Below are 27,047 nucleotides of genomic sequence, written 5' to 3'. Positions count from 1 at the left end.
CCTCAGAAAATGTTCACTTCAATCAATTTATAGCTGACTATGCGATGCCGTAAATTATCATCGAAGGCTTGTTTTAAAAGAAACTTTAGGTGGTAGTGGTACTCGTGGCACTGTTAACTTCGTGGAAACTGAGGGATGCAAATTAACTAATTTACATGCCTTTCTTTCGAAAGCCCCTTTTCAAGTGAGATATTCAGCAGGCACCTACTTGAAAACTTTTCATTTTACGACTTAATCAGCTCTATAGATAATTGAGCTTAAGTTTTTCTATTAGATAATACATCGATAGATTTGACTAGATAGATATAAGTATCAATAATTTATTTATGCGTGGCATTGAATTTAGTTGGACATGTTTACGTCAGTCCTTGGCAACAGAAGCCTCAAGGACCGGATTACGAGTTTTATGTAAGAACTGGCGGACGCCATTGCTTTAGATATGCATCACATTCTAGGACGCGTACTTAATACTATTTATGGGATCCGGTCAGTTGATTTACAACGAGGACGGATCCTACCTGAAAAAGTTTACGTTTGGTTCTTCATCAACTTTCTCACAGTCCCTTCGGGACACGTTTTCTGGTAAATTATTACAGAAGTAAATTTAATGTAAGTATACTTACTAACTCGAACTTTTCTCGTTCAGTTTTAGCTGTATAAGAAAAAGAAAATTGATTTCAACATTTTTAGGAAATACCTATGTAGGTACAGTAGAGAGCCCACTGAATCACGTACTAGAGTGGAACCTTTTCGTAATCAATTTCGCTACGATTTCTTTTGCAAATGTATGGGATGTGATTCAGTTTCCTCGACTGTACTTATTCAGAACTTACATTTATGTTAAAAACTAAGTACAAGTTCTTACTACCTACTACTTTTGCAAGAAAACTAAAAATGAAATATTTATTTCCACGTGTACTTGTGTTAAACCTAAAAAAAGTTAAATACCTACCGTGTTTGACAGTGACAGATAAGAATACGAATCAATCTTAGTTTTTGTTTTATTACGCATTGTAAAAACTAGTCTTTATTATTTATTCGACTGGATGGCAAACGAGGAAGTGGGTCTCCTGATGGTAAGAGATCACCACCGCCCATAAATATCTGCAACACCAAGGGTATTGCAGATCCGTTGCCAACCTAGAGGCCTAAGATGGGATACCTTAAGTGCCAGTAATTTCACCGGCTGTCTTACTCTCCACGCCGAAACACAACAATGCAAGCACTGCTGCTTCACGGCAGGATTAGCGAGCAAGATGGTGGTAGCAATCCGGGCGGACCTAGTACAAGGTCCTACCACCTGCTCGTTTAAATCACTCACACGTAATCTTATTTAAAGTATTTAAATATTTTAGAATTCGCAAGACACCAAGAGATAGTTTCGATTTGAACATGCTACTTCAGGAACTCGGCCTCGGCGTTTCGCGTGTTATAGGAATGAGATTTGTGGTAGGTAATACCCAGCGGAGACAACTCAGATTGGATTGTCTGTCTGGTTAAAAGGCATTCCAGATTTACCCATTAGGTTCGTAACTTAGATAAACAATAGACATGCCAATGGTCGAGTCGAGAATTTCAAGAGACGGTCAATTCAAGTAAAAGTCGGTTTTCACTAAACAAATCATTAATTCTACAGCTCGCTCAGCCGCATCAGTTTTCCAAAGTAATCGAAACGAAATAGTTTTGGAGTACGGTCGAAATCTAAATATACCTAAATTGAATCGGGTGCAGAAATCTAACAAGCATGGAAAGGTCGGAAAACTATCGTTTAATCTCTCGACTTTTTGCATGACTCGGAATTCAGGTCGACGTACTTGAGACGACGAAGGGTGCATGTATGTTTAGTAACTAAATCTATGTCTAAAAGGCACTTATGCTGCCTACTTTGCTAATAAGCAGTTGCGTAGTGGCGTGAGGGGCTTTTCCTCTTTGTGGCAGGCGTCTCGTGATAAGACTGACCTAACTATGTCGCTACGACAATTTATCACTCGGCCTGGCCTCGTACATTTAACGATTCATCTAAACATTTTAACAGCTCAAAGATAGAAAGGTCGAAATGCCGTGTCGAGTAGAAATAAAAGTTGCTCGCATAAAAGACCCTTATCAAATGATGGGAAGCGGTTAAAAGGCCCTTATCCTGAAATTCATCTTTTTGTTCTTGACGACTCGACTTGACGCGTTTTGGAGATTATTCTAATTAATGCAACAATCAAGCTTAATTAGATAATAATGTGTGGAAAGATACGTAAAAGACCTGTGTGTCGAAATATCTCGAATTATGGCTCTATTTAGTTATCTACCTGTCCTTCATGCTCTACTTTAAACAGACCGATGGCAAATCTGACCTCAACAGAGTCGCACTTACTCAAATTCTGGCCTAAAACTCAACTGATTTAATACGAATCTGTCCTGGCACGCCTGAAGGATGAATTCCACTTTAACAAACCAACAAACCAACAATACTTATTACTTATGCAGTTTAATTTACTGTGAGTCAGAAAACAAGAAAAAGTCGACTTGCCAAAATCGATTACATGACCTTATTTATACATACAGAGATACTTAACACTATCAATATACTTATTCCAAAACTTACATCGTTAAAGTATGCCTGTTCGAATCGCTGTCTGGTCTTGTTGGCCTTGCTATACTCAGGAAGACTTGACTGCCGCCGTACGCGCATACGTTGCTCCCTTTCCATTGTCATTAGATCCGATTTTTGAGAAAGCACTAAGTAATGTAAGCGATGAACTATATCCATCTTGGAATGAAATTAGAGTTAAGAAATGCACTCGAGGTTGGAGTTGAGCAAAGGTCACACAACACAGGTAGGTAAATTAGTTTCTAGTTGTTTGTTAAGTAAACTATAATTTGACTATAAAAAGGGATGTTCTGAAATTCAAATTGAACTTCGATATTATGATGCGATTCAACTATCTATAGTAAGAAACTGAATATCGAAACTGAAATGTCGAATAGATATTATGTCAATTTGGATTTTAAAAACGTAAAGCCACGTTATGATAAAAATAAAAATGTTTTTGTGAACAGTTTAAAGTAGACTGCAACCGTATATTGACGAACACATTACCAAATAAAGGCAACAAAATTAAATATAAAAGTTTTCAAACTAAACTGAAAAATCCGATACATAGAACCACTACATCGTAGAAACTTTTACGTCCGCCAAGAATTATGCTTATTTTTTTCTCGTGTAGAAAACGCACGTGAACATAAGTCCGATATATATTCCAAGACTAGAAACGGTTGATAAACGTTCATGTGTCGCGTATTTATTTTTTATTCGGTAACAGTACGCTGTTTAAGGCGGGCGAGACGCGACTGAGCTAGGGCGGATGTTCGGAGCATGTCTCAACGTTGCGCGGCAACCGCTTGCAAACAACCATACCGAAAGCCTTATACTATTAGATCCAAGCTACGATAATACTAGATTGTAGCTTGCACGCTTTCGTGAAAGTGCTTGCGAGCTTGTCTTGCGTACGCATGCAGACTATAAAAGGCTGATCCTTACATTATTATACGATATATTCTATTAACTTTTCATGACGTGGTCTACTTTTACCTCTGTTGTCCGGCGAATCGTTCAAAAATTAACTGGAAGAAATCCCTTCACGAAATAAGTTCGCCTTTGAACATCACATCGGTCTCTCAATATTAACTGGTTTTTTGATGTGTTTTGTCCCACTAATATTATAAATGCGAAAGTCTGTAAGTCTGTTTGTTTGTTTGTTACCTTTTCACGTCTAAACCCCTGAACCGATTTAGATGAAATTCGGCATACAGATGGTTTGAGTCCCGGAGAAGGGTATAGGATAATTCTACGCGGACGGAGTCGCGGGCAAGCTCTATGTATATAGCTCTATCGTAATAATACAATATATATATATATATATATATATATACAGTATATTAATACAATTAACAACATATTTTGTGTTATTTTAGTGTTACTTATAGCGTTACACCTATCTAATATCTGTTTGAATATTTATCTATTTAATTTGTTTGTCATGTTTGTTTGTGTAATGTTTTTTTTGTATTTTATTATTTGACATTTTATATTTTTAAATTAGTTAATTTAATTTGTAATTTAATTCAATTTGTTTTGTATTTTAATACAATTTAATTTGTAATTTAATTTAACTTGTAATTTAATGCAATTTCATTTGTAAATAATCATCTACTTTGCATATTTATATTTTGCGCTACTTCTATAAACAAGTAACTTGCAAGTTAAATAATGGTGATTGCTTATTGTTGGCTTTTTACATATACTTTTTTTATTCAACTAGATGGCAAACGAGCAAGTGGGTCTCCTGATGGTAAGAGATCACCATCGCCCATAAAAATATGCAACACCAGGGGTATTGCAGATGCGTTGCCAACCTAGAGGCCTAAGATGGGAAACCTCAAGTGCCAGTAATTTCACCGGCTGTCTTACTCTCCACGCCGAAACACAACAGTGCAAGCACTGCTGCTTCACGGCAGGATTAGCGAGCAAGATGGTGGTAGCAATCCGGCCGGACCTTACACAAGGTCCTACCACCTGCAAAACACCGTGTTTACCGTGTTTCATTCGTTTTGTTAAAACACCATGTCCCGCGGCGCTCGACCTAAATGTTTCACCAATTTTACCATTGAAATGTCTATCTCTCAATAAAAGATTTTTGATAATCTTTTGAGAAAATAAAAAATATATCTTAAATCTTATAAGTTATAACTGCATAGCTATACAAGAAACACTTCTTTATCCTCCTGCGGCCAAAGTAAAACTTTTGTTTTAATATTAATATGAAACTTTGTTACTTATGAGAGTTCGATGTCACGTTACAATAAGTCACTATATATAGGACACTTGGCCTGTAGGAGGGTAGCTATATATGCCATCAAAAGTGCACTAATTGGACCGGAGAAGCAGTAGACGCCGCAGCTTCTGAACTGATGGCGTCATCTGAAGTGAACAAGCTATAGATATACCTAAATCTCAGCCGTGTTTCAGGCTTAGTTCCCACGTGACTACGTGCACATTGAATTGAGAAATTAGCAGGTCACTAAAGTTCTATATGTGCATACGACATACGTGTGCAGGATTCTTTCAACGATTTGAATGGAACTTACAAATTAAATTTGGACATAAATCTTAATTCCGATAAAAACAAAAATAAGTAATAAATCAAACTATTACAATGGGATATTCGCTAATATTAATATTATATACTTGGGATATCGGTTCTAGTTTCCAGGTATTTTGGATTTTATAAAACTGTAAATGTTGACTTTGAAACTTTAAAAATCCTAAAAAAATATTTTTCAAGTCAGAGATTTTTTTGTATCTATAAGAGCATCTTTCGTACTAGGTATCTGAGAAATCAAATAAACTCTTATTCATATATCCTGATATCAATAGAGTGGTATCTTTTGCTTGAAAACGTTAGGGGAGAGCAGGTAGGCTTCGTACAGAGGGAGCATTCGTACAGTAGTCATATATCCACTACCAAAACACATTGATGCGATTGTATTTGTGTGCGTGACGCCCACTCACACGCATAGGCTGACCGCGGAGCGGAGCGGCACTGCGGCGGCCAGCTTCGTCAGGGCAGATCGAAACGTGTTTTCGCTCCACATAAGTAATTTTTGGATTCAGTTTTGAATGCGTTTATCTCTAATAACTTTTTCTCAAATCGCTTACGTTATTATCCATGGGTTATATGTTAATGCTCTAGTTTTTCGTGTTAACGTTATTTTTGACATAATCTTAACGGGTATTTTTATTGTGATTTAATTTGTTGCTTTTTTGTGTTGGGGTGCCTTCGTTCATTGATGAGTGGGGTAGATTCGTACTGTACGAATGTACCCCGCGTTAATATTTATGTTTTTTTTATTGTTTCCGAGTCATGCCTCGAATATACGTAAATAAAAAAACCGGCAAAGTGCGAGTCGGACTCGCGCACAGGGTTCCGTACCATTATCTACTCAACATTAGACGTTAGCAAAAAAACGGCAAAAAAACAAGTTTGCTGTATGGGAGCCCCCTTAAATATTTATTTTATTTTAATTTATTTTTTTTATTCTTAAAGGGATTATACAACTAAAAATTCTGTGTATATTTCAAGCGTCTACCTGTTGCTGTTATTAATATCAAGCAAAAACACAGTAAAACAATCACGTTTGTTGTATAAGAGCCCCCCTTAAATATTTATTTTATTCTGTTTTTAGTAGTTATTGTTATAGCGGCTACAGTAATACATAATCTGTGAAAATTTTAAGTGTAACTATTACGACTCAAGAGAGACAGAGCCCTGTGACAGACGGACGGACAGACAGACAGACAGACAGCGGAATCTCAGTAATAGAGTTACGGTGATACCTTTTGGGTACGGAACCCTAAAAAGGGAACTCGAACAGAGCAGGTAGACGAAGAAACAATGAAATCTGGTATGCAGGAGGTGTTAGACAAAACCTTGTCTATTAGAAAAGCTGGTCAAAAATACGGTATCAAATCCACAACACTTGAAACTCGCTTAGAAAAGTCCCACAAGAAAACAGTTCCCGAAAACGATGGTAGGTACAATCCCAAAGCATGTGTTTAGCTCGAAAATTTGCGTCGAATCAAGTATTCCGACTGATGAAGAGGATGCTTTGAACAACAACATCACGGGGTGTTCTAAAGTATTATTTAGACTAAGCAATTAATAAAAAAAACTGAGATTTTGATTAAGACTGAATTATAATATGATTCTGTGTTATTTTCGACCTCATTAAATATTTGTAGTTTGTATAAATTGCTATTTTGTTACTCTGTACGGAGGCTCCCCACTATGTACGAATGTGCCTTCCACCGTGTACGAAGCTACCCGAGCGTGAGGTGCTTTCGTACGTTTCTCATTTTTTGGGAAAACAGTCACAACTTTGAAATGTTGCTATTTGGCAACTCTAACGAATACTACTATGGTAACTAGATATATAGGCAATGTGGTAGTATTTCAATTATTTTGAAATTAGTTACTGGTTAATTTTTACAAGGCCTAGAGTAAAAAGTGTACGAATCCTACCTGCTCTCCCCTACATATGATTAAAGTATGTACCTACCATCAGCCAAATTAATATGTGGTCTACCACCCTAAAGTTGATAATCGTTTGCATGTTACAAAACAATAGTGCCAATAGACGTGTCTGTCAACTTGAAAGTTCGACTTTAGCGACATATTCATTTGATAGGAACTTGTTTAAAAATAAATAAACCACTTATTTGGCCGATGGTACGTTTCATCAAGAAAGTCTGAATAATTTAAGAACACAGCATCTGCGTCCGGTCTTATGCGGTAGGTATTACCATGTAAATTATTTACTACCTACATTTCAAAGGAAAATAGCATGGGCTTAGGATATGTCGATAACTGAATCAGGAATAAATATCACGATCGAACGATTTGTATGACAATCTTGTGTGCCAGCGGAAATTTATTCGACGGTGATGGGTGACATAATAAGGACGCGAAACGTTTCAACCGCTGTATATTTGCATGAGCAGCTAAGGTGCTCAAAATAATCTACACACGACTCTACTGTCAAGGTAATAAGAGATTTAGATCATTTTAAGCACTGCAACTGCTCATCTATTTCTGCTGCTGACTGATACAATAAGTAGAGAAGATTACATATATATCTGTATATTTATGTAATCTTCTCTACTTATTGGATTGAACTAAACAAACGGAAATAAAGCTACGTCTACTAATTTAGAACTATTTTATTTCTAACTAGTGACCCGCTCCGGTTTTGCTCGGGTATAATTTTCAATAAAAGATCTCTAGTCAATCAAAGGAGTTTCACAATTTTCATCTCCATTTCCCAAAAACAACACCCGAGTACCAACTGATTTTTTTTTGTAAGAAATTGCACAACGTAATGTGATGAACTGAGGCCGTATGGAATGATGGATGTTTCATTGCACGTCAGCAGGGCTACTACGAAACTCGAAACTCGAAGTTCGTGTCGTGCGGTCCCTCTGACACTACTATTAAATACAAGAGCGAGAGGGATCGCACTACACGAACTTCGAGTTTCGTAGTAGCCCTGCAGGTATCCGATAGCCAATCAAGAAAACGGAGTTATCTACGGAATTAGTTTGTGTTTTGCTCGTGTTTTTCACCATCCGCTTGTACATAAAACAGACCAGATCGAGTCGAACTCACGTGGAGAGGGTACGACAAGGTTTTTAGGGTTTCGTCACTTTGTTATTCGTCCCTCCGTCTGTCTGTCAAGACCTCAAGACACTGTTTCATAGGAACGCGTGGAGGTATCAAGCTGATCCGTTTACTTGCTTCGTTACCCGCGACTCCGTGTGCGTAGAAATCGTTTATCGCTTTCCCGCGGAAACCATGAAATTTTTCGGATAACAACTATGCTATGTCCTTCTTCGGGACTCAAAACTATCTTTATAGGTACCGAATTTTACATAAGTTCAATGGTTTAGACGTGATGAAGTAACAAACAAATAAACAGACTTACAAACTTTCGCTTTTATAATATTAGCTTTATATAGGGGCGTGCAGTCGGAAAATGGATGGATTTGGAATGGGTCGTCCGTGTTACGTTACGTTATGTTAACATGGAAAACATATCACGTACCTAACTATTGCCGCAATGCACCGCACGCTCCGCCCTCGGTATTGTTAGCTTACGAGATATAAATTGTTGAATTACTAGCATTTATCTTTGGCTTCGCTCGCGACAATCATAGAATCATAGGTAAAGCCTGTTCGATGCGATTTGATAAAAAATGACCATAACTCGTCGTCATCCCAGCCGTACTTATATCCCACTGCTGGGCACAGGCCTCCTCTCAGAATGAGGAGGGCTCAGGCCAGAGTTCTCACGCAGGGTGGGTAAGACTCAGGCGCGGTCGCAGCCTGGAATTTTGGAGGGGGTCACTAATAATAATAAATCGCAACTAGGGGCAAAAAATTGCTTTTTTTTATTTTGTAAATTTTTCGAAGATTTTTACATGTCCCATTGACCCTGTCCCATTGTACCTGTGGTAGGTACCTACATCTAATATAATTATACATTGTTTAAATAACATTTTTGTTAAAAAAATACATTTTTAATACAAGATTTTTTTGCTGGCTGTACTTTTTGTGACTGTATTTGCATTGTCTTGTGATAATACTAATTTCAAGTCGATGCCATTTACCGATGAGGAGTTCCATCCTGCAGAGACAATCCTGGCTGGACCACCAGGATGCCACTGCCAGATTATTGTATTGTCACCAGATACATTAGTAACATAAGTATGCCAAATTTCAAGTCAATCCGACCACTGGAAGTGGGTCAAATTCAACTTGCAAAATTTGACCCGCACATAAGTAGGTACTTACAGTCACCAGCACCAATATCTGACACAACAAGCGTGCATAAATATCTGATACGACTCTATTCGGCCGGAAGGACGTGACAAATATTTTTGCACGCTCCGCTGTGGCAGACATTAACGCTGGTGACTGTACATTCTTAGATACATACATTAAACATTACAAGTTAAATAAAAGCCTAGTGGCCCTAAAAATGTAGACTATGTCTTAGTAAAAGTTTTTGTAAAAAAAACATTTATAATACAAACTTTTTTTGCGGACTGTACTTTTTGTTGACTGTACTTGTATTGTCACCCAAACTACATAAATTCAAGTTGATGCCATTAACCGTTGAAGAGTTCCGTCCTGTGGAGACGATCCTGGCTGGACTAGGTACCAGGATGTCACTACCTACTAGATAATTGAATTGTCACGCAATAGTCAATCCAACTACTGGAAGATGGTCGAATTTAGCTTGCAAGATTTGATTACAGGCAGACAACGGGACAGGTGAAACTAAATAAAAGCTTGTAATAAAAAGATTGCTTCTGTCAGTAAGAATAATAGCGGGCCGCATTTCTAATTTAGATTAGAAGTTTACCACGAGCTTAACGTTGAAGGAAAACATTGTGACGAAACCTGCACAAACCAGCGAAGCAATTCAATGGAGTGTGCGAAGTTCCCAATCCGCACTGGGCCCGCGTGAGAATTACAACCCAAGCCCTCTTTTTCCATATTTCAAGGTGATTTTCCACCGGCGAGGCGAGACGAGAATTGAAATTTGTATGGAGGTGCCCGCGCGAGAATGTATACAAATTTCAATTCCCGTCTCGCCTCGCCAGTGGAAAATCACCATTACTCTGTGGTATAAACGATGGTAACGGACTGGTTAAACAAGCTATATATTATGAATAGCTTCTTGTGCAGTGGAACGGGTGACACTCATTCCCGGCCCGGATAATACCGACATGGAAATACCGACCGTTTTTTGTGTAGACCCATAGAAACTGACATGAGCTTCTAAATATAATATGGGCGTGTACACGAAAAACAGGGAAAGTGTCACCCGAGTGGAACTACATGTATGCAGTTGCTATTGCCAGTTTAATGGACTCCGTGTGGAGTCCGCTCCGCTTTCAGTGGGAGGCGGGCATTAGCGTGAAATGGGAAAACAAAAAAATATTGAGTTCACAAAGTTTATTACGGCAGATAACTCTACCAATAAATGTACAATCTCGCAATTTTAAACTAAATATTTATTAGAAATCGAGACAACAAAATTAGTCATCGTTTTGAGCGAACAACAATCAGGTTTTGTAAATATGTAAATACTATGCTTAATTGACAACAACAACAAGATTTCATTCGTTTCGTATATCTGGTAAACTTTAAACTTTATCCACTTACAGATTTTTAAGAATCAATCTTTCCATGCTTAAGGGATTTGGTTCTCCTATAAATATTTAATTATAAATATGCAGTGTGTTGATGATTGTAAATACACGTTTTAACCTGTTAAATTGGCATATAACATTTGGAGACTGAGCTTGCAAAACTAAACATTTACACACGCTGAACTTGGTCCATTAATAAAGAAACAAAGTAGTATCTACGAAAATAATAAAATATTGTTTGAAAAATATTTATAAGGTTTAAACGTCTACAGGTCGATCCACATTCGTCACTTACGACATTTTTTGTAGGAAAAATTAAGATGCATGACATTCATATTTGTGTAAAATGTACACAACATATTCAAATGGGCACACAGATATTTCCATTCACTTTTACTAATTCGATCCGTTTGTGCCAGCCCTGTGAATCGACGTGTACAATGCAGTACAGGCACAAAGATAAACACTAGTAAAATCTGAATACGACACTAGGTACAACATCATAATGTATTACATGTATTATTTATTTGTACAATGGTGAAGTTCAAATATACGAGTATATTCAATTTATATCATCCACTTGATTTTATTCATAAAATAAATGTAAGTACCTAATTAAACTATAGTTTAAAAAGAAAATTAACATGTGCGTTGGAAAAATAGTTATTTAAGGATCACATTTAACAAAGTTATGATAAGTAAAAGACATGGAGTTCAAAATGTATGTAGAAACTATTTTAATTTTGACACTGTATAGTTGTCAGTTTCTACGCCATCAAAAAAACTAATTGGGTGCTGTTAAAGTGCGACCTGTAATTGTCAACCCGAAATGAATGACAAAAATGTAGGATGTGATAATTCAATTCCACATGTAATTGCCAATATGGGTTTCAACTATCAGGTTGTACATTAGTGTTGTTCATTCCAGGTTGACAAATAAGGGGTTGTACTCTAACCACACTGGACTAATTGTCACATACTCATATGCAAGTGAATATAGTCTAAGATGTTTTATGACATAAAGATAACAATGAAACTTTTGGTGGTAAAGCTATTTCTTGGTTGATGACTGTACTATACATCACTTTCCTTTTGTAACATCAATATAATTTTATGAGTGTATTCCATACATATCTATCAGATAGTACCAGAACAAATACATAGCTTAATTTGAAATAAGTTCTTAAGCCTACAGAAAAAAAAATGGACGAAAGCTTAGATATGCAAATATTCAAGCAAAATACATAATGAATAAGTATTTAATATTATATAACACCTTTTAGTTTTTTACTTAGCACTCAAACATGTACACAGTTCTCAATAAAATTATTTAACAAATAATATAGTCATGAGATATGCATGACACTTCTATTTTTTCCTACATATAACAAAAATATTTTTTATGTACTTATTGTTAACTTTTAGAAGTGTCATCATTATCTAATCTAAGTATGTACCATTTTTAACCTAACAATTAGAAAATGAGTGGAAATGTGACTGAACACAATAAATATATTGTTTGTACAAAGTTCATAATCAGTATGGTGAGAAAAATTAAGACCTGCAGTTATTCTTATATGCTAATTTATTATTATCAAATTTAAATTCATCACAAATCAATTTTGCTTGTGCTTTTCCTTCAAACAGGAAAAATTCTTTTAGCTGATACAGCAGTTATTATTCATTAATATTGCACAAGTTCAGTCAAAGTTAGAAGATTGCCAGCCCTCAATACTAATCCATTATAAATTATTTCCTAAAAATATTAAAGTTAAATTTCTTCAGAAAACAAACATAAAAGGGGTAACTGTTAAGTCATGTAAAAAAATATGCATCTACATAATTGAACACCATGCGGCATGATTTCTATAATACTTATACAAGTGCATACATATTGTGGAGGCGTTGAATTGAATAGATACATATTTTAGCACTCAACTGTATGAATTTTACACACTATTATTAGAACCTTCATTGCTGTTGTATTTTGGATTTACCATTCAGTTTTGCAAGTTGGCCGAGCATCAGAACAGTGTTAATTAAGTTTTCAGAGTAAATACGCTGGTTGGTTTCCATTTTTCTCAGCTTTTGGACGACATACTTTGAGAAAAATTCTAAATCATTCTCATTTCCATGCCCTCTATTGCCTGGCTCTTCACTGCTAAGCTTACGCTTAATACCTTTAGGACTATTATGTGCAGCGGACATTTGCGATTTCCTTTTAGCCAAGTCATTTGATTGTCTCTTGGCCCTGACATCATTTTCAATGACAGCCTGATTTAAATCTTCACCGATATCATTTGCTTCTTCTTCGTTCAAATGAATAGTTAAATCATCAGGTACTGTCACCATTGGAACATGGTTATCAGAAAATAAGGGTGAGGGTAAAAAGGATACCCTTTTGCGAACCTTCACAGGGGAGCTTCTGGGTTTATTGGTGGGCGAGTCTTGAGAAGGGGCACCTACCGTGTGTCTGCGGTTTGTTTTTTCTTTATTTGTCTCTGAGTTGCGTATATGACTCACAGATTGCTTGCTGCTCCAAAAGTTAACTTTTATTTTCTGTTTGGGTTTCTTATCTGCTTGTGATTTAACTAAAACTGTAGGAAATTTGTAACGAATGTCATTATCCGGATCAACTGTTTCCTGTTTCTTTGGAGACTTTGACAGTGCCTTGTTCACATTGTTGAAATACTTTGTATTTAATTTATATCGTACATTGTCGTCATCAGACTGGTAGCCATTTTTCTTTGATGCCAATTTAACTGAACTTGGTTTCATGATGCTGTTTCAAACTTTGATAATGCTGGTCAACAGTAGTATTTTATTTTTATTTCTTTCAGTGAATGTTTCTAGCCTGGACGCTGTATAGCATCTGCAATGAAAAAAAAATAGATTAGCTTGAATCACTATCTAGTAACTGACTATGAGTTGTTTCCCGCGTATATTTCGTGAACAAAATTCATCATGTTTTTGACAGAATGAAACTGTTTCAATAGGTCAGATGAAATAAATCAATAACACGGAACTGTTTAGAATCGTTATCAAGCCCTAATAACGCGTTATTGTCTAATGAAACGTTAAGATAAAGTTATTTGAGGTTATACTGATAACTACCTGAATTTTCTAATATAATTACTAGGAGATCACAAATTGCACATAGGACATGAAACTATATAAAAACAATGCTCGTATTTGGTTCTTTAAAAGGAAGAAAATGCTTTTTTTCGCATAAAAATTGTCTTGTCATCATCAACTGCTCTTGAGCTGATAACATTACATAATCGATACGTTTTATTTTGCAAAACTTACCTGCTATTTGCTGCATTATTTTACACACGATTCACAATCACTGTCTTATCGCTTGAAAGCTAAAATAAAAAGATTTTGTACACAAACACGAGTCCACTGTACATAGGTAGCCTTCATGACGCAAAGTAGTTCCAAATTTATCCGCACGCGGCAGGGTAAACGCGCGGGAAAGCGATACGGCTGCGTTCGTAAAGAACAAAAACTCGATTATAATGACACGATCGATTAAATTAGTGTATGTCTATGGGCTTGGGCAAAATTATTATATTTAAACTAAAACGTTTTCTTATTAACATAGTAAAGTGAAACGTTACGTAATTTATCACAAGTATTTTTTTTATTGTTTAGTGTTGACGCGACTAATCGAAGTTATCGAAACACAAATATCTTGAAATTATGGTGGAAGTTGCCTTTCGCCTATTTTGCTTTGCGCTTTATTTTTTCGCTATTTTTGTTGAGGGACAAGATCCTAGTGTAAAATACAGTACACTTTTGTTGTTCTTATAATATGTAGGTACTTCATACCAAAACAAAACACATTAAGTAAATGAGAAACAATGTGGTCATTACCTCTTATTAATTTTTGAAATATTGTCTTTACGTGGGTTACGTTTTTTTTTTATTGCGGAATAAAAAAATTAACACCAGTTGATTTAGTCCCGCAAAGTAAAAAAAGCTTGTGTTGTGGATATTAGGCAACGAATAAACATACTTAAAATATAGATTTATACATACTATGTACTAAAATACATTAACAAGACTCGAGAATAAACATTCGTATTTTTCATACAAATATATCTCCTCCAACCGGGAAGCGAACCCGAGCGGGACCTCAACTGTAGTCGGGTTCTGTAACTACTCAGTTATCATACCAAACTATTATGTATACGGCGGCCATCTAGCGACTAATTACTAAAATACTTAAATGATTTATTAAACATAGTTTAGTGCTTAGATGAATAATTGGTCTCGCGCGCTCGCTCGACTAGATACCGCGCTACCTAAAAACAAAAGGTTCGTGAATTAGACATGGGTAATCTCAACTCCGCGAAGTGATCTGACTCACTAGATCCAGCTCCGGTGTCGGTACCGAATCCGCTTATTGAATCCGACTCCTTTATTGACTCCGTTATCTATGGCCGATCCGCCCCGGCTCGGTTCGGTCGGTCGGTGTCGGTACGGTACTGCGGTGTACCCGCTGACTGAACTGAAGTACAGATTCGTGAGAGAGAGAAAGATTCGTTCATTAGTCCAAGTCCGAGTACCGAACCGAACCGACCAACCAAACACAGATAATAAGATCCAAGTCCAAGATCCGATCCGCAGGGCTACTACGAAACTCCAAATCGAAGTTCGTGTCGTGCGGTCCCTCTGACACTTATACTATTTAATACGAGTGCGAGAGGGACGGTACGATACGAACTTCGAGTTCCGTAGTAGCCCTGCCGATCCGATAGCCGAGCGAGAGCGAAAGCAGGCGGACGGAGCGAGTCAGTGTGAGTGAGCGTGACGCGATCACGAGCGAGGCGAGCCGCTCGATCCAGTCGGAGTTAGTAACTCCGGAGTCAATAAGATTTGAAAGGAGTCATTAAGGGATTCGGATCCGCTTGAGGATCTGACTCTTTTGAATCTTCAGATCCGGATTTACCCACCTCTATCGTGAATGCGGCAACTAAATATTGAAGTGTGAGTAAGAACGGTGTAAGACAATTTGCAAGGATGCTAGTATGCGTGACGAATTGTGTTGCCAGCTGCTCCACTGTTACCCGAATTATTGGGAAAATAAATTATTCTGTGGTCTATTAAGTTACTGGTTACAAAATGTATCTTGGGAAATACTTAGAAATTAAGAAGTAATTAAGAGTGAATGTATTAATATGTTTGTGTATAGGTTAGGCGTAGGTTTCTTCTTTAAAAAAATGGTAGGTATGATGTAGGTATATCAATGATCAGGCCTCACTTTTAATTAAAAAATATATATATTTAAGGACACTCAATATTTACAAATTATTACTAAAAATTCATGGACTGAGTCACCAACTAAGAAGTTTTGCGTACTTAAGATAACACGTTGCACCTATAGTTAAACCTAATATAATGTACAGGTTAATTAAGACTAAAATAAAAATAAATTGTTTACAAAATATGCATACATACATACATGCATACATACATACTTAAATACATACGCTTGAAAAACATAACCCTCCTTCGGGCAGTCGGGTAAAAAGTTAACATTTTAGGAAAATGGGTAGAAATAGGAAAAAAAAATTTTTTTCGTTTGCCGTAATACCTAAGTAAATCAGCTGATTGGGCTTTTTGACTGGGAAGACGAAAAACATTTTTAATTTTAAGACATTTCACCCCTGAATTAAATAGTGTCGGGTAACAATTTATACACCTTCAGTGTATATTATCACAAAGATAAACATTAAATAATATAGAACTAGGTTATGTATATATAATAATTACGTTAGACACTTAAATAAAATAAGTTATTAAAATTTATCATCATTTAATGATGATAACAATAAAATTCAATTTATTAAAATCTCAACCACGGGGAGTTTGATTCTTGTGTTCGCGGCAACACAGAATGGCGTTTAGGGTTCATGTTATTTTATTTTGTAATTTCGAAATTATACGATATTTACTGATGGTATGTGATCCCAGTGTCCTTCTTATTTCTTGTAGTATTATTTTTAAACAGTTTCACTGCGAAAACTGGCATTCAGAGTAGGAACCTCAATTTCTCGCGCGCCCTCTGACAAGTTGGCGCTTGTTCGCGGACTCACGGCCACCGAGCCGAGCAATGAACTGCCGGCGCGCGGATTTCACGGAAAATTATGTGACTTTGTACGAGCGACAAATTATTAGAATATGATTCATTTTCGAGTTTTTAGAAAATAAATACAAAATTAAATGAATATTTTATAAATTAAAGTTTATTGTTTTAATCATTTGAGACCTTATTAATTAAAGATTACTTACACTAAAATATTTCCTTTTAAAGGATTTGTCTCTGAACATTCGATTGTTAAATCGTATGTAATAGGTATGTAATTATTGCTCCCGAACTTAGTGCCGTGCGACGGTGCGACCGACATACTCGTACATCGCGTTGCGCGCCCGACTGCTTTCCTGCGGTTTTCCTGCAATCTGCGCTTGAGGGGTGGGGTAACTCGAACCGGTGCGGGGCGGAGCGTGGCCACAGAATATGTCAGAATTCTGTACTCAGTACTATTTTATATTCTGTGTCTAAGGCTAAAAATGACAACTAGAACTTTTACCATCACGGATATTGATGAGGAATAGTTCAAGTTCCTCTTCTGATGTTTTGTCTTTTTCTTTGTAAGCTTGATATTTTCAATACGGATCATAGCACTCGTGCGAATATGAATGACCTAGCTTTACATTTGCAGCAATCAGTTTTTAATTATGTTGCTGCTTGCTGACTGATGTTTAGTTGCCAGAACGAGGTTTGCTTTATATTAGGGTCAAGCAAGGCGGCAACAGTGACTATAGCGACAACAGTGGTGCACTGGCTGTTATTTCAAAAATATTATAGATAGCATTCTATGTCTACCACTCTTTGGAAGGTCTGATAGTTACAGGTAACAATCAGTTCCTTTGCATCAGCAATGTAACGAATTTGTGTAGTAAGTGAGTTTTTGTTTTGACGAAAGAAACACTGAATTTTAAGGTAAGGTGGTCGGTCATGTATCTAATAATGAAACTTAGGTACACAGTGAAACATTGCGATATTTCTTAAGTGCCACGTTGCCAGATCTTGCACTATATCGCGTAAGGACACCCTTGAGAACCCCCCCCCTGTACTCCAGTTTGCTTGCATCGGTGTCATATGGAAGAACACGTGTCTACGGAGTTGTTTCAGTATTATTGGCACAAAAATAACTATTTTTAGCATTTTTGGTAGATTTCTTATTAAATTATTGTTAGAAATTAAATATATTTGATACTTTCATATTTCGTAGATTATCGTGGACTAGATCACGTCTTAAAGTGATACAGTTTAGCAGGCAATAAATCAAGGTTGATATAAAATACATTAGGTAGTCAACAATGAAACCTTTATGCATGGGACACGCCTAATGAGACCGATTAAAGTTAAAGTAATAAAAACTGTTTTGACTACATTCGTGCATTTTTTATTAACCTATTCTGTTACATTACATAACTACGTCCCAAAATTATGAAACAGATTATATAAGTTTTCACGTTTCATTGTAAAATATGTAGTGTTTCATTCTGTACACCACTGTCATTTGTTAATCTTCTACCTCAAAAGCATAAATTCCTTGAAGCGATTCGCCGAATAGCATTTCGCCTCGAACTAACAAAATTTCAATAGAATCTTGTACCTGACGCAATTTTTTGCGTTGCTTTTAACATAAGTATAATTAATTTGTAGCATCTCATTTTTAATATGATGATGATAGGTATATGATGTCTAGGGTAAACCCTAGACGCATTTCATTGCGATCGACGTTTTCTTAGGACTCTAATTAATTTGACGCGTTAATTGATATTTGCACTTAAATAAACTGATACACGATCGAGGTGAAATGCGACTAAAACTAATAGCGACTAAAAAGAAAACACGATTGAGATACAACACGACACTTAACTACACGATCGAGGTAAAATAGGACAAAATTTGTAGCGACTAAAAAAAACGATTACATACAATACAAATATTCTTTATTGCACACCATAAAGCAGTAAAAATACTTATAATATAAACACATTCACGGTAGACAATAGGCATGGTAGATAATCGGTAGACGATTGTGACACAACGCTATAATTAATTATAGGATTGAGGTAAAATGCGATTCGGTGAATCCCTACAAGGAATTTATGCTTTTGAGGTAAAGAACTAACGATACCTGTGTAATGTGTCACTGCTGTTATAAATAAATTATTTTCTTTCTTTCTTTTAAAATAACAACTGTGGACACAGTGAACCGTTTCCCATTTTTTTTACTTTTATTTATGTTTACGAACCTTGAGGTTATATGGGCTGTATGTTTAGAAGGTAATAGGTTAACACTTGCATATTTATCACAGATTAGTATTGCCGTAAATTTTTAAAAAAATAGGGGGGGGGGGGAAGGGACGTGTTCTTTCTCTATGTTAAATAATGACATAAATGGCAATATAAAAACGTCTATAAGTACACTACAGTAGTCTCTCTATTTTAAGATGTACTCGTAGATTTCAAGCATTAAATAAAAACAAATACTTACTGCTAAATAAGTACCTACAGTGGTACCATTTTATGAATAAAGTTGTATTATAAATACACATACTATTTAGAAAGGATTCACAAACAAATTTATAAAATACAAAATTATTAATTATTTAGTCTTCAATATTAGGTACTCATAGGATTGCTTACCATGTGATTCTTCATAGATATCCAGCCCATCTTGGCTCGGAATTTGATTTTTCGTTTGTTATCCGTGGTTGAAGACAAAATAAACGATGCGGGACGGAAACACGTAAATATCTGCTATTAACGAGATATTTTGTTTTTAACGCGGATACGCGAGCGAGGTTATGTGGGCTCGCAAGATCTGCTCCCGACTGGACGGGAGGCTGTGCGCAATGCGGCACATCGACAGATGAAAACATTAAATTTATCGTTTCTATCACACAACTAGCAGTAGTACTAGTTTAATCCATTATATTATAACTCAACAAACGACATTAATCTGCATTGATAAATCAAGAAATTGGATATTCATACCGAGCCGAAAATTTAAATTTGATTTGCGGAACTTTCAACAAATAACGTAATCGGATACAAATGCTATTTAAAATCTGAACGAACTTACCTTCTTTTAAATAAACGGTTGTTTTGAAATAAGAAGCACAATTTTTTTTCTAAGAGCAAAAGCTTCGCAAAAGAAGAACTTTGAAGCACTGAATTATGAGCGGGAAAAGTTGAACTTATTGATTCGAGCTGTAAAGTATTCTGCACATGTGCGGGATGGTTTGCGCATGCTCTATGGATATCTTATTCCAGCTTTACCTGTCGGAATGTAAACACTAGCAAGAAAGCGCTGTTGGCTGATGACGAAATATTTTAGTAGGCGCTTCAGAAGTCTAGTGCAGACCGTGTACATACGAGTACACAGATCGCATACAATATCGCTAGATTCTGAACGTCTGGCTTAACCAAATACGTGTTGGAGGGATTATAGATATCGCATTTGTACTTTGTACTCGTAGGTCATTCGTAGGTAAGTACTTACGTCTATCTTACATGAGATAAATTTCATTGCACTGAAATATCGTTTGTTCTAGTATTTGTGGGTTTTCAAAGGTCGTGGATTAGGACGCTTAATCATTATCATTGTCATAACAATTAGGTACCTGCTAAAAGATACCGTAACAGAGCAGTCAGTTATGTGGAATTTGGTTATCGCGCGCTGTTCTGAACTGTGCATTTTTCCGAGATGAAAAGTAGCCCATGTCACTCTCTGGCCCATAAACTATCACTATGCCAAAAATTACGTCGATTCGTCATTCCGTTTTGACGTGAAGGTTATACCTAGTTATCGGCGTTTGTGGGTTAAACTCTCTAAGTTCATAACAAAGTAAGTAAGTTTTTAACATTTATAGTAACCGTCGGGATTAGTAATGTATGGGCAAAAAACTTTTCCCAAAGTATCACATCCCAAAATATTTTACTCTATTATCATTTGGCAAAAAATCATTTGCCAAAAAAAAAACTTAGCGCAATTTTAGTTAATATTTTTTTTTTTTGGCAAATTATTGTTTCGCTAATAATTTACTTACTCATGTTTTATATTACCAAGTATTATTTAGTAAAATGTATCGTTTGGCATAACGTAGGTACTCTTCCCAAAATATCGCATGACATAATAACCTACTTTTCTGGGAGCAATTCGTTTCTGTACCCTTAGTGTAAGTTTTCGGTTAGAAAATACGTCTCGATCGCGTTCGCGTTAAAATCTCAATTTGTATGGAAACACGAACATCGCAAACGTTCCGCTAGAGGCGCTGTTCATGTTTCTATATAATTGAGGGTACTGTGGGGGGCGCAGTTCTAACCTAACTTAACCTACTTTTCTAATAGCAGTTCGTTTTTGCGGGGGACGCAATTTTAACCTAACCTAACCTACTTTACTGGTAGCAGTTCGTTTCTGTGGGGGACGCAGTCTAACCTCATCTACTTTTCTGATAGCAGTTCGTTTCTGTGGAAGACGCAGTTCTAACCTAATCTAACCTACTTTTCTGGTAGCAGTTGGTTTCTGTGGTTGGTTTGTGCTAAATGTCATTTTGAACAAACATTTTTTTGGATTTTTTTAGCCAAAAGAAAACGTAATAAAATTAGACAAAGTAAAATTATGCCAAATGATAATTTGACCAAACGAATAAAATGCGAAATGTAACTATGCTAAAGATTCGTTTGGGAAATGAAACTACTGCGATAAGTTTTTTGGGAAGTGAAATTTGGCGAAAAATATTTTGCCGAAACAGCAGTACACCAACCGTCGTAACTTTATTGAGAGGGTACCTCTATAAATTCTCATTTTGGTAGGCGATCTTCTTAATATTCTAAACATACCTGAGCTCTCACTGCAGCCAGATGAAGTTGCGTCGCCCTGTAGTCATATTTCTTCATAGAAACGTCCTCCTGCCGCAATAAAGCAAAATTAAATAGTCAGCTCCACGAAGTTATTGTCCTAATATTGTGACATAAATTGTGGCACGGCAAGAATGTCACCTTTTACGACTGCACATAAAAATATGAATGAAGTACGATGAACCTTTCAATCGGCAAGAGTGAGTAAGTATGTAATTTGATAGTTTTCGGCAAAGATATTCCGTATAAAATATTGAGGACGTGATTTAAAATCATGTTTCAAATAAATTTGTGCTTTCAAAGTTTTCAAACTATCATTCAGAGGACGCTTTTTTACGTACACTGCTGCGCTTGGCTATTAGGTATACGTTCTTGCTGAATCTTTCACTTTATACTAGATGGCGCTGTCTCCTATGTTTAATTTTAGTACTTCATTAGATTGTAAGATGTCGCTTGTTTGGGACCAAGCTAAATAAGAATATATATAAAAACTTATACTACATGAAATAACGACACCTCCTAAGTATACTGGTACAAGTGCATAATCATAAATTTACAGGAGAGCTGTTCAAAGGTTCCAAAACCTGTAACTTTCTCATTTGATGATATAACTTTTCAAAATTTTGGATTGGTTCTAAAGAAAATATTTGCTTTCTACCTGTATTCATGGAATTCTGAATTTTCTTATAGTTTTTGAGAAAAATGCAGATACACTACTATACGCGTATTTTACATCTTGTAGTTGTGCGGTATACTGAGCTAATTACCACTTGCTTCAGTATACGGCGTAATGTGTAGATTACTGATCTAACGATATTTTTATATTGTATATGAATTTTTCGATGAAATACTTATATGGCTTGCAATTAACAATAAAACAGATGCTCTTTTACCATCATCTATTGACTTATAAACGTTTTTATCACTTGCATCAATATACGCTAGCATTAGCATGTCACTTGTACCAATATACCGCTAGTAATGTTTTAAACGTGCTATGCAAAATACAGAAATATACCCTTATAAAAAACCTCACTTAAAATATAAATGGTTTTATTAAGAAAAGTAATTGTATTAAGTGCTTTAAATTAATGGAAGCACATTCAATGGATTCGTATTCCTGTTCAAATGCGTACTCGTATTTTATTGTGAAAGGTTCCTCATGTGATACATAATATCGCACCTATTTGTATCCACATAACGGTTTAGCTATTTGTGCCTCTTCAGGGTTCCGTACCCAAAGGGTATAAACGGAAACCCTACTACTAAGACTTCGCTGTCCGTCCGTACGTCCGTTCATCTGTCACCAGGCTGTATTCATGAACCATGATAGTTAGACAGTTGAAATTTTCACAGATTATGTATAACTGTAGTCGATATAACATATATAACAAAAAATAGAACAGAATAAATATTTAAGGGGGGCCCCCATACAACAAATGTGATTTTTTTGCCATTTTTTTGCTAATGTCTAATGAATGTTGTATAGATGGTACGGAACCCTTCGTGCGCAAGTCTGACTGGCACTTAGCTTAAAACAATCCTTGACATCAAATATTGAGTCAGTCAAAATATCTTTATTCAATTTAGATTGTAACAAGCACTTATGAATGTCAAAAAATTTACCATCGGTTCGTAAAAACCTCTATTGAGAAGAGTCTGGCAAGAAACCTCAGCAAGGTATATTTTGTAAACAGATTAACAATCATATTTTAATGATATCTGTACATCACAAGTATTTAACACAACTACATATTTAAAACAGTTCTCAATTCGCTATTTGGAGTAAGCACTCGTCAATGCGGATCGGAATTATTTCAAAATTTCCCTATCCATGATATAATCATTAATTCCAATAATACGCCTTATATATCAATGTCTTCTTGACAATAGATAGAATAGAATAGAATTTATTTATTTATTTTTTATTTATTGTTATTTGTTGTGAATTTGTTGTATTAAATTTTGTGTCTGTTTCTGAGTCTTGGGAAAATTCTATAACTTCATACGGGTTTTCGCCATACGCATAGCCAGGTACCATTTCTTAGGTGTGTATTAAAAATGTGTATGGGGTGTTAAAAAAACCTGTACTATACTTTAAACCACATTAGGGCTACTAATTACTAATACGATGCAAGTGAAAAAACACTGTGATTCGAAAAAAAAAGTTTTGTATGGAAGTGGAGTCGCAAGAAGACTTTCTAATTTCAATGTTTTCCCACTTATATCGTGTTTAGTAATCAGTAGTCCTTATATGGGTAACAGTATAGTACAGGAATATTTTATCAACCTGTAGGTATATTTAAATTGACTGTTCTCATTTTAATTAAAACATGCACGCCTTCGCCTTCTTTTTGGGATGCTCAACTACCAGAATGCAATGTACCTAATACTGAAATGTTATATTTCTAGCACGCGTACATGTAGGTATAGCCAAGGAAACTGAATCACGTACCAGGGTGGAACCGTTGTACTACCAATGTTATGTTAACATCCATACATTTGCCCAAGAAATCATAGCGAAATAGATCACGAAAAGGTTCCACATTGGTACATGATTCAGTTTCCTTGACTGTCTATGAGAAAAACGGCTATTTAAACTTGATATAACGACCAAAACATGATTTTTTTATATAATTACTATCAAATTATGTGCTCGTAGAACAGTTTAAACGGTCCGCATGCAGCGACGGCTAGCGCGTACACTGAGGCAACTGCCAGTTACACTCGACTTCCCCGGCCCCGCGACAATATCGGTGCCGCGTATAGTGGTGCATGTCAGTTGCCTCAGTATACGTTGCACGATTAGCAAAACGGTGTTAGATGCATTCATATACGTCACTTTATTTCCAAAACTAATAGGAATATCCGTGCAAATTTTTGTGGTAGGTAAATAAGGAAATATTAATCACAAAACTGCAAAAAACTAAAATCAGAAATTTGTCACTTGTACCAGTATACGTAGGAGGTGTCGATAAGACAAATTTTTAAGACCAAAGTTTGTATTTATAATGTAAGTAAATTGTGATGAAGATGAAGATGTTGTATCTCAGCTTATTTGACCTATTAAAAACTCATTGTTTGAATAAATATTAATTATTATTTGAGCATGTTTTGCTCAACTTAATTTAATTTAACTACAGCAAGGCTAATTTCAGTGAAATCTATAGATCTGTGACTAGAACCAGTAAGCTTAGGGGACGTTCTTTGAAATCACGTCACTCGCAAATACCATTTCTAACTGGTAAGATAAGAATCTCGTATTGTTACAAAACCATGGCCCAAGTTTAATTTCAGATTGGTTAACAAAATTTTAAAATTAAGCACGTGTTATCAATTTATCATTTTTGTAATGGTACTTTTTATGTGGTGTGATGTAATTTTAAAAATTGGTCCTCAAAGCTTAGGTACTGTTTTCGAATAACTGACCTAGGTAACTACATATTTCATTAATAAACGTATGTACTAATAAAACCGTAGGAGTAAGTGATGGAGTTATTATCCATATCAGCCATCCATATCGAAGATACGTCCCCCTCCTCCAGCTAGAAGGGTTTGAACCCTTTTAAGTGCCCCATGCCAAGAGCTGTTGCTTATGTTTTTTTTATCAATTTATAAATGATCGGCCATCTACGGCAATATACCGCAACTCGAACGATATTTCTCGCATTATTTAAATGAGGCTTGGGGCAATTTAGCTGGTAAGTACAGGTACCTGAGCGCTCTAAAACTCGGAAAACGCTTTTCCCTTGAGATAACACTAATTTAGAACAATTTTCACCTCCAAATACCCCCTCACTTAGTAAAATTCCATTGCCATACCTAGTGTACAAAAATAATAGTGACTAGACGATCGAGCTTCGCTCGGGTTAAAATTCAAAAATACGCGTTTTCCCAAGATAAGAAAAAGCTAAATCAGTTTTTCCCCCCCCCCCTCCCCTCCCCAATATCCCCACATAGCAAATTTCATAGAAATCGTTAGAGCGGTTTCCGAGATTTCCGAAATAAATGATGTAGGTATTATTATTTGTTTAAAGGAATAAACATTTTATGACTAGATAGATTGGGCGTATAAATTGGTCTATTGTCATGTCAGAAGTACCTAACGGAACCTTCATTTCCACTAATTACAAATCAGGTTTGCTCCAAAAATTGGGCCAAGTGGAATTGATACGTTTATTTTACCTTAGAATCAGGCTAAGCGTAAATTTTTAATGACGTTGAGCTACCCGCATTTGTTTTAGCTCAGCAGTGTTTAAATTGGCGGCAAAGTAAAGGGTTTCCATTTCGTGTTGGCGGCTTAATTTTTCACCCATGATGCCAAGTAATTCAATCCCAAACGAGTTTGCTGGTCGATTTGGAATACACTGTATTTAAAAAGTGAAAGAAAATATATTTAAAAAATACTTAATTATTTTAAAGAAAGCCACTTTTTTTCGTTTATAAGACGCGAACTCGTATCTTGTCTTGCCGTCCCGCTCACGCTAATATTATTTAATACGAGAGTGAGAGGGATGGAACGATATGAACTTCGATTTTAGAATTTCGTAGTAGCCAGTATTCAATCGATTTCGATTGTCACGACTGCGACACTTCATTGTGAACATACATAAAAAACAAACAAAAGACTACAGAAACTAGCACCAATATCTGACACAACAAAGTTTATCTGATACGATCTCTAGGGCCGGTAGGATATGTCCAGATATTTGTGCAGCAAAAAACGTCCTAAAAACCACGTTTGCTGTATGGGAGCCCCCCTTAAATAATGTATTTTATTCTGTTTTTAGTATTTGTTGTTATAGAGGCAACAGAAATACATCATCTCTGAAAATTTCAACTGTCTAGCTATCACGGTTCATGAGATACAGCCTAGTGACAGACACACAGACAGACATAGAATTCTAAAAATGTCTCTAGTCATAGGCACTTCACATACATTTTTCAGCTCCATTTCCCAAAAACTACATCCGACCCGCGCGAAGCCAGGGCGCCTCGACGTAAAGTAAGTAAATGCATTTTTGTTACATTGATATTTTTAAATTAGTAGTAGTAGTAGTAAGTAGTAATAGCTTTTGAATGGAATGCCCCATTTGAATAATTCAAAAAGAAATCTTTAAGTAGGTATTGAAACCGTCTTGAACATGGTCTGATTTTAGTCGGCATTTCTGTCAACTTTTAAAATGTAAAAAAGTAGTTATAATTATAATACAATAGTTAGACATTATGGTATCGCGAAGTTTTTTATTCTTTAATATCGAAGAACATTTTTTTGTTCTAAGTATCATCAATAGTTTCCACAGCGCATGGGATGAAAAATGTTTTACGGCA

The 27,047-nt window shown here is 35.9% G+C and overlaps 2 protein-coding genes across 2 annotated transcripts in view; both read right to left on the bottom strand.

The window, feature by feature from the left end:
- The window catches only part of Stacl (SH3 and cysteine-rich domain-containing protein), a 263,899-nt gene that overhangs the window by 43,546 nt on the left and 193,306 nt on the right, over nt 1-27,047 (bottom strand). Inside the window, exon 12 of the mRNA XM_074095440.1 lies at nt 21,699-21,767. Coding sequence (XP_073951541.1) covers nt 21,699-21,767 — 69 coding nt within the window. The remainder of the gene's footprint in view (nt 1-21,698; nt 21,768-27,047) is intronic.
- On the bottom strand, nt 10,557-14,229 carry LOC141433403 (uncharacterized). The gene is made up of 2 exons (XM_074095428.1): nt 14,078-14,229; nt 10,557-13,640 (listed from the first exon to the last, which is right to left on the bottom strand). The coding sequence occupies exon 2, from the start codon at nt 13,544-13,546 to the stop codon at nt 12,740-12,742; it is 807 nt and encodes a 268-aa protein (XP_073951529.1). The 5' UTR covers nt 13,547-13,640; nt 14,078-14,229; the 3' UTR covers nt 10,557-12,739.

Source organism: Choristoneura fumiferana, chromosome 12, assembly GCF_025370935.1.
Source record: "Choristoneura fumiferana chromosome 12, NRCan_CFum_1, whole genome shotgun sequence".
NCBI lineage: Eukaryota > Metazoa > Arthropoda > Insecta > Lepidoptera > Tortricidae > Choristoneura > Choristoneura fumiferana.
Note: the sequence above shows the minus strand (reverse complement) of the source record. Positions and strands in the feature narration are given on the sequence as shown.

Coding starts and splice junctions, on each gene's coding strand:
- LOC141433403 (XM_074095428.1), bottom strand. CDS start 13,546: ATGAAACCAAGTTCAGTTAAATTGGCATCAAAGAAAAATGGCTACCAG.